General features: G+C 37.5%; 1 protein-coding gene across 2 annotated transcripts in view; it reads right to left on the bottom strand.

Annotated features, from left to right (window-relative positions):
- The window catches only part of GABBR2 (gamma-aminobutyric acid type B receptor subunit 2), a 3,943,409-nt gene extending 3,932,956 nt beyond the window's left edge, over positions 1 to 10,453 (bottom strand). The window contains exon 1 of one of the 2 annotated variants that reach the window (XM_044064587.1): positions 10,290 to 10,453. Coding sequence is in view for 1 of the 2 variants with exons in the window: in XM_044064586.1 (XP_043920521.1) it covers positions 9,000 to 9,275 (276 nt within the window). In the remaining variant the exon portion in view is untranslated. Of the gene's footprint in view, positions 1 to 8,999; positions 10,263 to 10,289 lie in introns of those variants that run through there. The other variant, XM_044064586.1, reaches the window with a different exon arrangement.
- Positions 10,454 to 14,299: the final 3,846 nt, after the last annotated feature.

Consider the following 14,299-nt stretch of genomic DNA (forward strand, 5'->3'; position numbering starts at 1 on the left):
TGTGTGTGTGTGTGTGTGTGTGTGTGTGAGAGAGACAAAGAACCTAAATGCATTGTTTTGGGCAACATTTCTTTCATCTGATTATAGTCAAACATTTACATATACCTAGCAAAATATTTAAAAAGTGTTAATATTTGAAGAACTCTGCCTTATGGTCAAGATACAGCCCAAGTGTCATAGAATGGGAAAACAGAATTAGCTGTGCCAAACTGCATGACCTCAGTTTTTTTAAGTTTAAAATCCCTGGGCATAAAACCAGGCAACTAGTCTGGCGCATTTAATTGAAAGTATCTTCTTGATCTTGAAATGGTAGTTTTCAGCTGATCAAATGACCATGATAGCAACATAAAATATAGCTGAGACTCTGAACAGAGAGATTCCAATGGTGTTACAAAATTTGTAGTTTTCTAACTAATGTTTATTTAGAAACTAAACATTTACTAAAATTAACTAAAATTTTTAGTTTTTACATTTCTAACTCAATGTATTCACAGCCTATGAAATAAATTACCACTTCAGGTCAAGCAAAGCACTTTGTCTGCCTTTAAGGCAATTCCTGATGATTTGATGGGTAGACATAAATTTGTAAAGTAAACATCATGTTTGACCTTGCTTAATTTAGGAGGTGGGCACTATTAAGTATTCATAAAGGGTGTCAAGAACTTTTAAATGTGTCTTCTTAAAGCTGTATATGTCTAGGCCTCTTCTGGTCCCTGTCATCACTTGCTAAATATTGCTCATATGTTCCTAATAATTCAGCAGCAGGCCTTGAGGGACACAGACAATCACTTACTCATGGGAGACAAAGGGTTGTTAATTTTTACATGGTAGGACTAACATGATAGGTTGTTTTGTATCAGTTTATGTGTAGAAACATGACCACAGCAGGACAATTCTTCAAGAAGTTTAAGGTTCTGGACTAAGTGAAATGCTATGGCTAGATCAGCAATGACAGCATCCATTACATCATCATTATCCATATTCTGTTGGATAGTGTCAGTGAAGGAGGCAGTAAAAGTACTGCAGCTCCTAAAGCCACGTTGCTGTTCACTAAGACACTGGAATTTAGACAGGAGGAAAGCTGAGAGGAGATGCCCCCCCCCCCCCCCTCTACAGATATCTAACACTGGAGAGAACATAAAGGTGGAGCAACAGAAAGTGAGGAGAGAGGGTATCCTTGTTTTAAAAATGAGTATTACTGTGAGAAATCTCCACAAATCTAGAAAGGAATTAGAGGACAGTGAAATGGTAAAACTTCACTTTACAAGCAGAACTAAGAAGGTATTATAGATCCTAAAGAATATAAGGGTAAGTTTGTCTGACCCAACAGTACCGTAATTTGACAGCTTCCTTTGCCCACTGTTCACATAAATATTTCTAGGCTGAAGGGGAGAGAGAGAGGACTGAAGTCCCTTTAATAAACCTCAGAGAAAGAGAGAGAGAGAGATGCACTATTTAAAAGCAACTAGGGGAGAGGGATTATTTGAAATGAAAGAAAAGACTGGCACTGTTTTTTGGTCGGTGTGGAGATAATCCATCTGTTATATTCAAATTTAATCTCACAGTTTGTTCTAGTTGATCTGAAGTGAGTTGATTTGCTAGTTTTCTTTCTGCACATCAGTTTTTTTACATATCTGGTAATGCAAAATTCCACACAGATACAAAGTGAGTTAATCAGTTTGAATGTTTCTCTTGTGACCTTCTATAACTGCTTTTCTTTACATCAGCTATAGCCAAGGTGCAGGCTTATGCAGTGTCTACCTGGTGACTATGAAAAAATATTTTGGTGTGGTACTCTGACGTTTACAAGGTGTTGCAATTCTGTTTTGCACTCCCTCTGTGATGTTATACATTCTTTCAACACTTGCCAACTCACATATTAAAAAGGCTTTACATGTGATTGTGCATCTAGTAACTTTTTTCACCTTTTGCTGAGAAGTGTGCAATTAATGTTACAACAGCCATCAAATACACGAATTAACCACTTGCAGGTGGTAAAGAATCCAGTGGAAGTGGGTGTATTTGAGGTCTGCTAGTTATGCTTGATAGAATCTGAAAACTGTTGTGTGGTGCAAATTTACTTATTTTATAACTAGGTAGGTGGGCTCACCTCTTGATGGCTTTCAGCCAAGATCAGGTCCAAAAGAACTACTAAAATTTCCAGTAGCAATTTATAATTTCTTGAGTATGGCACTAGCTCTATAATAACACTGATACCACACATGCTGAAAAGAAATAAATCAATGATACAGTTTGGAAGGGTAGCAATCACACATATTGGTAGTTGTTCAGGTACATAGATAAGACTCCACTACCTCCACTTAAATCTGCAAGAATACATGCATGCAATATATAAATATATGAGTGTTGTATGTTTACTTGAACACTTACAATATCAGGTGTAAAAAAATATTGACCTAAAAATATCAAAACTCAAAATATCTAAAAAAATATAAAAAAAAACAAATATCTTAAAAATATATAATCCCCCCTGCAACCCATATACACCCTACTACTTATATTACATACCAACTCTGAGATCATGCAACAGTGGGGGAGGAGCAAATTCACAATCCTTACTGTACCTCAAAGTAATGCCAGCACACTGCAATCATCTAACTTTTCAATCACTTACGCAGGCATAACAAGTGTTTGATTTCACAACGTTCAGCTGAGTAGTCTTCCAACACATACATACATATACACACACATATTTTTATATATATATATATATATATATATATATATATATATATATATATAGATCCCTATCAGATCGCCAACATTTCAAAACTCAGAAGACCATATGGCCGAGACCATATCTCCAAAGTTTTGAAACACCAAAACAAAAATAAAACAAAATAACTTACTTCTACATTTTAGCAGGGGGGGTAAGCCCCCCTACACCCCACACACCCCCTGCTACTTAAATATACCAACTCCAAGATGGCACTACAGTGAGGAAAACAGCAAATCCTGGATTCCACTCTAGCATGATCTTGGATTCGTACATATAATTTGCAGAGGGTGTTGATTTTTGCCATTTTGTTGTTTTCTACTTTTCAGAAAATCGAACAAAGTGTCTTGATCATATGCCTTTCAACTTTCTGAAAAGTCAATGTTGTCATATAGACCCATATATATATATATATATATATATATATATATATATATATATATATATATATCAGAAACAAAATGGCTGTTACAAAAAAATTCTATCCTAGCAACATACCTATTTACTCCCTTGTTCACTTATCTACAGATTCTGAGATATGCAGAAGGCCTCTGCATGTCATCCATTTGTAAAACCTCACTCAAAAGAAACTGGAATCTTTTGTTTGCCTTTGATGTTTTAACATATTTAAAGGAGTTAATTTTTGTTCATAAGTTATTGGCTATGTTTCGATACCAGGAGGACTGACACAGAGGTTAATTTAGTAATGTTTGAATCTTATCAGGATTATACATGTTAAATTGCATCTAATTTGAGATTGTATTCCTCTTTTTGTATTCAGTATGTTATTTTATAAATAAAGTTCTTTACACAAAAAAAAAAAAAAAAAAAAATCACACAAAAGATAAATTAAAACAGAGTAAATGCATCAATCATTTCAGCCAAGGTGCTGGAGTAAATTAGCTCCTCCTGTACAATGCATAAATGTAATCAAAGAAGGAAAAGAGAGAACGCTACAATATATACCTCAGCCACAGTTCATGTGAACTGTTACATCACTTCAGAACCTAGTCTACAAAGGCATGATGAAAGTCCAGCAGCACAACATTAAAGAAACGTATGCTTCAGCTAGGGTTTGAATCCAGGCTGCTCTATACATCAATTAAGATACAGTTGACTAGGCTGCTAACTGACACAGCAGGTTAAGTTAAACCATGGCCTGGAAGAATGCTGTAGTATTTTGTCCTCTACATTTTTGTCTAGTTATTTCTAGGATGTGTTTCTTGTTTCATCTTACTTGTTTAATGTATCAATAAATCATCATTAGTGTATAAGCTTTTAAAGGCCCATTTACACGCTTACATTTTCATAACGTAACCATCTTTTCCTTTGATTGACCAATTATATTGCTTTTAATCTGATTACATTTAATTTCAACTGATGTAATTATTGATAGTTGTATGTGTTAAGTGAAAGTTCATGTGTTTATAAGTTATGTATAATTCATGATGCCATTGACTTCCGTGAAGGATTACAGAGATGGAAACAATAAATAATATGGCTGCTTATACACAGATTACTTTCAGTAGCCATGTCCCTACTTGAAAGTAATTATGGGAAATAGTCATAAAATAAGTGAACTGACACTCAGGCAGAAATACTATGACACCTAAAGAAAGTGCTACTAATGAAAAGGGGCATGAAATTGCTAGAATCTAATGAACTACAAGACTGAGGCAACAATGCTATGAAGAAAGAAGGGTCTGACAATATCTTATTTGACAAGAAAACCAGGAAACTACATCAGCAGGATGGCAAACATGGTGTCCAACTAAATTATTATAAAATTTCAAGAAGATGGAAGGCAATATCGGCAACAAGAAGGTATGCATTACGATGGCATTATTGGCAATAACTGAATGGTAGAAATAAAACAAGGGATATCAGGAAATGGAGTTCATGCTAAGGAGGGGCTTGATAAGTCAATCATCACAGTGGAAAATGACACAAGTCTTTGTTCTTTGCTGTCATCCTAAGTGGCATATGTTAATGACTACAAGGAAAGGTCCTCCTTGTTCTAATTGTTACCATAATTAGCATTTGAAGCAAACAGGAAAGATATATACCATGAGAAAATACTTGTAATGACTAAAGGAGTCTTTTGAATGTCTGACAGCTAAAACATAATAGAAACAGATTAAAGAGTGGAGGATATTGCTGAGATGAATGAAAACTATGACAATGCATCATACATAGCAGCTGGATTGGATATTTTGCTCTGCACGAGACCATTTTCAACAACAACCCAGTTTACCATGCAGAAAATACAGAATAAATGTAAAGAATGGAAGAGTGCAATAAGCATCACCGGTATATGGCTAAAAAACATACAAATACAGTTAACAAGCGCAATTGAAATCAACACCAGTAAACAGCATCAGACATTTTACATACCAGGAACAGGAGCAGATGACTGCTAAAGTTATTCTTGGGGAACAATGAGAGTTTGTTCTGCTCTATAATATAATATAATGCAATATAATATAATATAATATAATATTTTAGTAGCATACCACCAAATATAATAAATCCCTAGGCTGTAGGACCAGGAATGGTTATGTGCCATAGTTGGTGCAATGCCCCTTAGTATACCACTCCCTCTAAAGTCATGGGACATGTATGAAGAAGACCTCAGCTCAGGAAATACATGCAAAAGATGCACATTATCCAGAGAACAGAAAAACCATAAGTCAGTCAATTGCAACAATCAAGAAGTAGCAAGGAAATTGCTATGAATGAGAAACAGAGGACAGTTCAAGCAATTTCACACAAAAAGAGCAACAGAACCACATGTCTAAATGTAGACACTAGATTGTTTCAACAATCAAAGCACATGCATTTATTTAAAAATAAGTTTACTAGACAAAATTTCATTTTTTTCATAACCAGTTATGGGTAACTATAGATTTTTAAGCCAAGATCTTGAGAATTACACAAAAGCTATTGAGCATGACTCAGAACAAGACCAATTAATTCAGGGACATATGTGTTGTCAGGCATACAATCTGCAAGCATGGTTCACAGCTTAACTTTTGAGGAGAAAAAAATTGTCCAGCTGCTTGGCACCGTGTCTCCAATCTTAAAACTCATAAATGGGACAAAAATGGCACACGTTTGCCAGCAAATGAGGTAGTGAGAAATGCCCAGCATGTATGTTGGATATTATGAGTTTTCCAGTAAGAAGGGAAGCTTGAAGTAGCAATAGTTTAGTGTATGCACTCAATATTAACAGCATAAGACCTTGATATAAAAATCAAAAATTTCTGCTTGCACCTCTGCTGAGGTTTCAGTAGAAAATATGCATATCGAATGTCATATTTGTACACAGTTAACAATCACAGCACTCAACATTCCACATCCATAATGCTGGACATTACCTTTCATAATGTGGAGCAAACGAGCTAAGTGTGAAATATTTACTAAAAGCTTAATGGCAACTTAAACTAACAAGCTCACGGAATGGCTGATATGTGTTAGTTTATACTAATAAAACGGTCTTTTGAAAAAATAATATGATTCAGTATAATCTACTGTGGATATTAGTTAACAATCAATGTGTGACATGACAGACCCTTTCTGTGCAGAACTATGAGGAACATTAACTTTTTAATACTCAAAATGAGGCACATTTACTCAGAAGGTATGTTGACAGCTTCTTCTTGACAACTACTTTCAGTGAAAATACCGTCAAACGCTTGACAGTGACACACAGTTCTTAAAGTTATAGGGCCAACCACAATAAAATATTTCCGATAAGTCACACCTCTCACGCCGCAAGACCTGCATTTTCAGGTACTTTCACAGCTGGACCTGCACTCCAGTTACCCAATAAGGGAAACCAAAAGGACAACAAATCCACACTTTCAACAGTCTCCTCTTCAGTGCTGTGCAAAATAATCTGCATGCGGATGACTAAATAAATGGAAATACGAGTACACATTTCTTGAAATACATGCATCTGATGGCGGGCTTTGAAAAACAAGCATTCGGATTCCATCTCACCAAATGATTAAAATTGTCAAAGAATTACGTCATTGAAAACGATTTAACTTGTGAAAAGCACTTAAAACGAATAAGGCAAAATCAAATCACTAACATGAGCCATCTACTCCCCCACCCTCCACATCATTAGTTAACCCAGTATGGCTGTCAGAATATGAGTAGGTAGGACAGCAAACAAGCCATGAAGATAACACTTACTTACAACTAAGCGTACTGTTTCCTACTTGGACAAACTTAAGCTTATCCATTTTTCATTGAAAAACATAGAGTATTTAACAAAAGCAGAACTGCAAACGCATGTGCACACATACACAGCTACGACCTTGTCTGCACAGCCCCCGTATTATTACTATTATTATTGTTATTATTAAAACTAAATGTGTTAATACGGCTAACGGACCAAAATAAATGCACTTTCAGGGGACAGCTTACATTGTTGTGTTTTGTTTTTTTCAGTGACTATCCCCTAATCCCCTTGATTACCGTTACACAGCCCTTGGGCCTTAATTTCCTTTTGACAATTAATGGTTCCTTAAGCAGATCAGTAGCGCAGTCTTTCTCTCTCTCTCAAGAGCCGTCCTCAACATGTGTTTCAAAACAGATCTGGCCCTTTTTAATACACTTTTTTAATCCGTTAGCACGGAATTATCTAGAGGATAATACGTGGAAAATATTAACAAGATTACAGTATCAGGTGGGAAAAGGCTTGAATAAAAAAATCATCCGTGAGCAATGTAACGTCAGGGGCAGTTACTTTCACTGTTCTGTCTTTACCAAAACTGCTTTGCCAGGAAATCAATTTGAATTGATGCCCCAACCAAAAAAGTGAGATATAAAATAAACACTTTTCGGACAGGTGGCTCCTCTTATAAAATAAGGACATATTTAATTAACATCCTTAATAAAATAAATAAATTACACAGGACGATAGCTCTTGATTTAAAGGCCTGCCTTGAGTCAATGAGAAAGGCGCCGTCTCTAGGCAGCAAGTGTTATCAACTTAAATACAGAGATTTCAGTGTGTGTCTGTGTTTGTGTGTGTGTGTGTTGGATGTTGGAAGTAGCGGGTAACCCTACATCTGCAATGCACTGTATGAATCCTGCACAACCTTTTCCATGGAAATACCACCATGTACTTTGAAGTATCCTACTGTCAATGATGCTTAGTAATATCCAGTACGCAGATAATTAAGGCTACTGCTAGCTTGCATGCACTTATAAGTTCCAACTCATTGCAACCAGGCATAGTCTTTCACTGCACAGTAGAAACCACTGTCTGTCATGGTATCTAGTTACACAGTATGCTTTAGGATAGTTCATGTTGTTTTGTCTGCCTTCTCTGTACATCACAATGCGTTTCCGGCTAGCAAATACATGCACAGTCACATACGTACATATGCCGTTTTTTTTTTTTTTTTTTACAATAGCTGTGTGGACATGTTAGGGCTCCTGTGTGTGTGTGTGGGGGGGGGGGGGGGGGCAGCGTTCCTAGCTACGACCGAGGCACCACTACTGCATATCTGCACATGCATACGTGATTTAAATACCTAGTTACGAAGAGAGAGTGTGTGTGTGCGTGTGTGTGTGTGTGCGTGTGTGTGTGCGCGCGCGTGCATGTACCTCCGTAAATAAAGACTCAGAATTTACTATAATAAAAAGAAAAAATCTATACGAATACACATTATTTCAGGTTTCTGAATTAACATTCTTCCCATCAGCATGTACTGGGACGGATATTTCTCCTCAGCTAATTGGAAATGTATAAGTGAAACCCTTCTAAGCCCAGACATAGAGTTTCAGACAGCAGTTGTCTCAGTCAATTAAACTCTGTGTGGCAGCTTGCATTTTCTAGTCGCAGAAGCATCAAATATCATTATTTCAACCTGTGCAATGACAAATGGTAAACTGGTACACCTGCTACAATACCTCTGCTGCTATACATAATGCCAAAGCAGTATCTGCATTAGGTTATTTAAAAGCAACAGTATGAGTATGTAACCCAGTGTATAGATTCATTCAATGAACTACTTATGAAAGCCACAATTATAGTAACGTATAAATGTATTCACCATTTTTTTATTATTATTTCTGATGGCACCAGTGTGATCATTAATTATAGAATGCACTACCCAGCTCAAGTATGGAGCTGCTCATAGAACATTACAGGCTGCTCGGTAGCTAAACCACCGTTTTTCATGGGTTCTGAAGACAAACAAGTGACACTTAGCATTGATGCTATGCAAATGAATATATGTCCTACCTCTGTGTCAAAGGGTGGAATTTCTAGGGTGTAGGGGTCGAGCAGGGCTGCTTCTTTGATGTGCTCTTTAGCCAGCGTGACAGCCGGGTTAATTCCCTCGCCAATGCCCCCCATCGGCATCAATCCCATGATATTTAGTATTATTGAGTTATTCGAAGACTTAGGGATACCCCAAGCAAATCCCGGTCCTAAAGATCCGAAACCCAGAACCAGAAGGTACCCCGAGATCGTCAGAATGGTGGCAGAGTCCTTGCATTTCTTCGATGATAGAGTCATGGTGTACTGTAAATGGGGGAGAGGGAGCAACAGAGCCACTTTCTCACTCTTCTCTCATCACAAAGCCTCAAAACAGCAGTATTGAACCAGGATCTGTAAATAATAGTCCGTGCAACCTGCAAGAGATGCGCTTAATCTCTTGCCTCAAGGATTGGGGTCCTAACACCCTCCTTTAATGGCGCCTCTTCTTTTCCTAGCTCCTTCCAGATGCACAGCTTAATTGATTAGGGGAAACAAATCAGTTATTTCTGAAGCAAGATTTCAACGTGCCGAGAAAATGAATTTATCCGAACAATACTGTGGTGCTAGGCACTGGGATTTCAAATCAATCCTTGCGCAAGACTAGCTCTTTCGCCACCCGAGACCAGCACAAATCACAAGCTAAACTGAACCAGTAGCTCAAATCTTAGCGAGACGAATGCTCCTTGGAGATTCAAGACACAAGAATGAAAAGCTGCATTCCCACAAGTAGATAAGCACCTAAGAGATGAACAACCGAAGGACAAATTCCGTGGTGAAAAGGAAGAAAGAAGTAGTTTCCAGGCAAAACGATTTCCAACCAATCTGTAAATCCAGAGGATGCTTCCAGTCAGATTTCTCACGCAATCCGCCTCTCACTGTACCAGGGATGCTCCCAGCAAGAGACCTCTTGGAAAATGTGCCTCACACAACCCTAAGGATGCTGCTGCTGTAAGCTGCACTCCTTTCATACAAATGAAATGAATGCTGTCCTTACACTCAGATGACTGACGTCTACCCACAAGACTAGGCAGGTGATAAGCAAAGCAAGATGCCAGCCTCTATGAAACTATATACTGACTATATTCCCTCCGTTCTCCTTTGCAGAGAATAACGACTCTCACAAATCGTGCTATACTCCAGCAGTGCTGTGTTTTGGATATGCTAAACAAAACTGCAGGTTTTGCTATCATTCAGTAAGCTGCGGAAAACGGGTATTTACCATAGATGCGCAATAGTTGCACACCTGTTTGAGGGAAAAGAAAGGCTACTTACCACTGATTTTTCTCAGCCATTTGTTTCTGTATATAGTTCTTAATTCTCTCAGATTTATTAGTAGGTAACCCCTCCCTTTTCATGTGTATGTGTGTCTGTGATAAAAGCAGTAGTACTACTAGGAGTGGAAGTAGTCTGGAAGGTGGGCAGCTATCAAGGCAGTAAAAGTAAAACTAGACAAGTCACTACTGGCTGGAATGTTTACTGACCTTTCAAGTATAGGCCACTGACACCCTGTTTTGCACTGCAACCATGTACTGCTGCGTTGCAGAGTATAATGCACTGTATGAAACGCCCTCTGCAGGGATGCTGTTGTTGCTCAAGAAAGTTAATTCCTTGCATTATAGCTTTAAGTTGCGGTTTATTGGATACTGAATATCTTTCAGCAAAATAGCTCCTTCTTAAAAATATGCCAGAATAATCAATTCCTCTGTCTATAGTACCAATTAACAATGTAAGTTATTTGATTCAAAACCCAGTTTAGTGCACTTCAGGATCAAGCGTAATCCTGCAGTTTGTGTATAAATGCAAGTAAAGGGGACGTAGCTGTCCAGGGGGGCTTTCTCTTTCAGCAAAAAATGCTTTTAGTAAAACCTGCGTCTTGTTCTGTTTGGCGTTCTGCATCGCTTGTTGAAAGTACAATTCTTGATAGGTCTGAACAGTCGCAAAGTTATTCATTAGGAGGTACATCACAGTCCTTCTTTATGTAGTTGTGTCCAGCGGGGAAGAAAACAAGCAAAAATGGCAATTGTCCTGAGATTTTAGGACAAAAATATATTTCCCAAGTTTTCAAAAAGAGTTGCATAAAACAGTTATTTGTAACTGAACTCCTAAATATTATACGAAGTAGCATAAACAACTCATATGGTACACGAAAGAGCTTTTATTTGGGCAAAAAGTGAAATTCTGCACTTCGCACTGGCCGCGGGTGTATGATTTGTCCTTGAAAATCGTATGTTTCTACAAAAAATGTCCCACTGTTGGCATTTGAAAAGGTGGCAAACTAAGGAACAGATTTTAAATATTGCTGTTATAAAGTTATGCATCATTATTAAATTACTTTAATCCTCAGCGATTTGCCAGAAAATCACAAATTTTATGGAGAACAGACCAAAAATATAAGGCAAAAATCTGGACATTCTGTGAAACTGTAGATGGTTGAGTCGTATGACGTCATTGGGCCCCTACTAAAAGAAAAACAAAATATTAACTCCTAACTCTCAACGTTTTGGAGCAAGAAATCTGGACAAAGCCTAAGATAATGGGGGGGGGGGGGCAAGGCCCAAAAATAGGGGCAGGTTTTAAATATTGCTCTTATAAGTTTAGAAAGATGATAGAATAACAAAATTTATCAGGATTGTGTTACCACACATTTTCTGAAGCATATAAAGTCTGAAATTCAAATGTGTGTCTTTATTTAGTAACTTCAATCCTTAGTAAATTTCCAGCATTGTGTTATCACACATTTTCTGAAGCATATAAAGCCAGAAATTCAAATGTGTGTCTTTATTTAGTAACTTCAATCCTTAGTAATTTTCCAGCAAACCACAATTTTTTATGAGGAACAGATCAAAACTTTGAGGCAAAAATCTGGACATTCTGTGAAAATCTGGATACTTGAGAAGTATGGCTGTCCCAGATATAATCCACAACTCACACTAATACACTTCTATGTAAGTGGGCTGTAGGACTGTTTCACTTTGTATTAATGGTACATCCTACACTTCTACTAACGTGTTTAATTCAGCTGCTGTTTTAGAAGAATGCCACAAATTACTTTTTTTTTCTGCAAATACAGTTTTCCCTTATCCAGTCACACTCAGGACTAGAATTGTTTGAGCTCATACCTCTCATCTGTCCAAATTTTCACAGAGTGTCTAGATTTTTGCCTCATATTTTTGGTTAGTTTCTCATAAAATTTGTCATTTTCTGGTCATTTTCTGGATTTTTGTGACAAATCAGTGAGGACTGAATCCACTAAATAGTGACAGGCATTTGAATTTCAGACTTTATATAAAACCCTTATATTTTAGCAACTTTCCAAATCTGTGAGAGCAATATTTAAAACGTTTCCCTATTTTTGGGGCTTTGTCTCCCCATTTTGTTTGGCTTTGTCCAGATGTCTTATGCTAAGAGGTTGAGAGGGATGCTTAAGATGAACTAGACACTGCTAATTATGAACCACACTTCCCATTACCCTTACGAGTACTACAACGTAAAGGAAGCTAGAGCTATTTTATTATTCTATTTTCTTCTAGGAGTTGGATTGGATGTGAACATTGGGTCTAGGTATTAGTCACTGCTAATGTGATACCCCAACCCCATGTATAAAATGGAAAAAGGGGATGGGGGTTGATGCCAATGCAGGTGTAGTCTGAAACTCAATTATAAGTCATTATTTAGTTACTTCAGTACTCACTGATTTGCCATAAAGCCATAACTGTTATGAAGAAGGGATCAAAATATGGAGTTTTAGGCATACATTTGCAACAAGCAGTTGTCTGTAGCACATAAATGAACATAATTGCAGGGCATTTTGTTAGTACTGGCTCTTGTTGTAAGTTTAAGTTCTCCCCTGATGTAAAAGAAAAGCTAAGTCATTTTTTATTGATAATCACAAAAAGTGTAATTAAATTAATAATTCAGTTTCATAATGTAATTGTAATAGAAATTACAGACAATTAAAGACCTATATGTCTGACTAGCCTGATATGCAAAGCCATGGAAAGACTTATCATGGAACTAATCAATCAGGAAATAGGGAACCTCCAAACCCTGGACCTTCCTCAGTTTGGATTCATCAAGGGCAGGTCATGCTTGCTCAATCTGGTGGATTTTTTGAAAAGATCACAAAAGCAATGGATGAAAGCAAAATGCACTACACTGAATAGCTTGACCTGGCTAAAGATTTTGACATGATTCCTCACTCAGGCATAGTAGAAAAGCTAAATAAACTGGCAATAACCCCCTCTGCAACCCATTAGATTGCCAACTGGCTCACAAATAGGACAAAGGACATCAAACCAGGGGAAGTTGCCTCCACAAAGACACTAGTCACCAGTGGAGTCCCCCATGGTTCTGTGCTAGGACCTTTCCTGTTTGGCATCTAATTTTCTGAAGTAAAAGTCAATACCAAACAGTTCTGGCTGACTAAGTTTGCAGATGACTGCAAGCTAAGAGCAGTCATTGAATCCCTAAATGACTTAGCCATCCTGCAGGAAGGTTTGTCCCAAATATATAACTGGTGCCAAAATCATGGACCAAAACTAAATGCCAAAAAATACATTTTTGTATCCTTTGGGACGTCATCTACCTCAGGGAAATACCATATTGAGAATACACCCCTAAGAGTTTCTACATTATTCAGGATTTGAGAACATATGTGGACAGTGACCTACCTTTTGACGAATATGTGTGCATTGTTATAAGAATGCCCTCCTATATTGTACAGCTTATAAACAAAGGGATTGTGCCTAGATCTAGGGATATTGTTGATCCCCTTTAGTCAGCCCTCATTAGGCCATTGGATAAAATTCCCCCCTTCGGTATGTATCTGTCCAGACACATGCAACAAAATGCCCACAGAGATACCTTAGTAAAAGGATTCAAGCCCTAAACAGCATCTCTAGCATGGACTGACTCAAAGCCCTGTCACTACACTTGGTATCTAACAGACTGCTAAGAGGTGGCCTTTGTCTGACATACAAGGTATCCTCCAACCCATTACTGATGGATTTACTTTTTTATTTATTTTTCAGCGAGTCAAATGGCATCATAATTACTTGGTCTAGGGATCTAAACCTTTTTTGCAACATCAACAGAATGGTTTTGAGGGACAGGTTTATCTCACAGAGAATATCACTGCTCTGGAATAGACTCCCCATCCACATAAACAAAGTCCATCCCTGTCTGTATTCAATCACAACTTAGATCTATATCTGGGAAACGGAAAATTTATCCCAGGACTGTCTCATGTCCTACTAATGGATAAATACAGTCCAAAATGCTTT

The sequence above is a fragment of the Protopterus annectens genome, chromosome 3.part0, assembly GCF_019279795.1.
Source record: "Protopterus annectens isolate FY-2018-M chromosome 3.part0, PAN1.0, whole genome shotgun sequence".
NCBI lineage: Eukaryota > Metazoa > Chordata > Ceratodontiformes > Protopteridae > Protopterus > Protopterus annectens.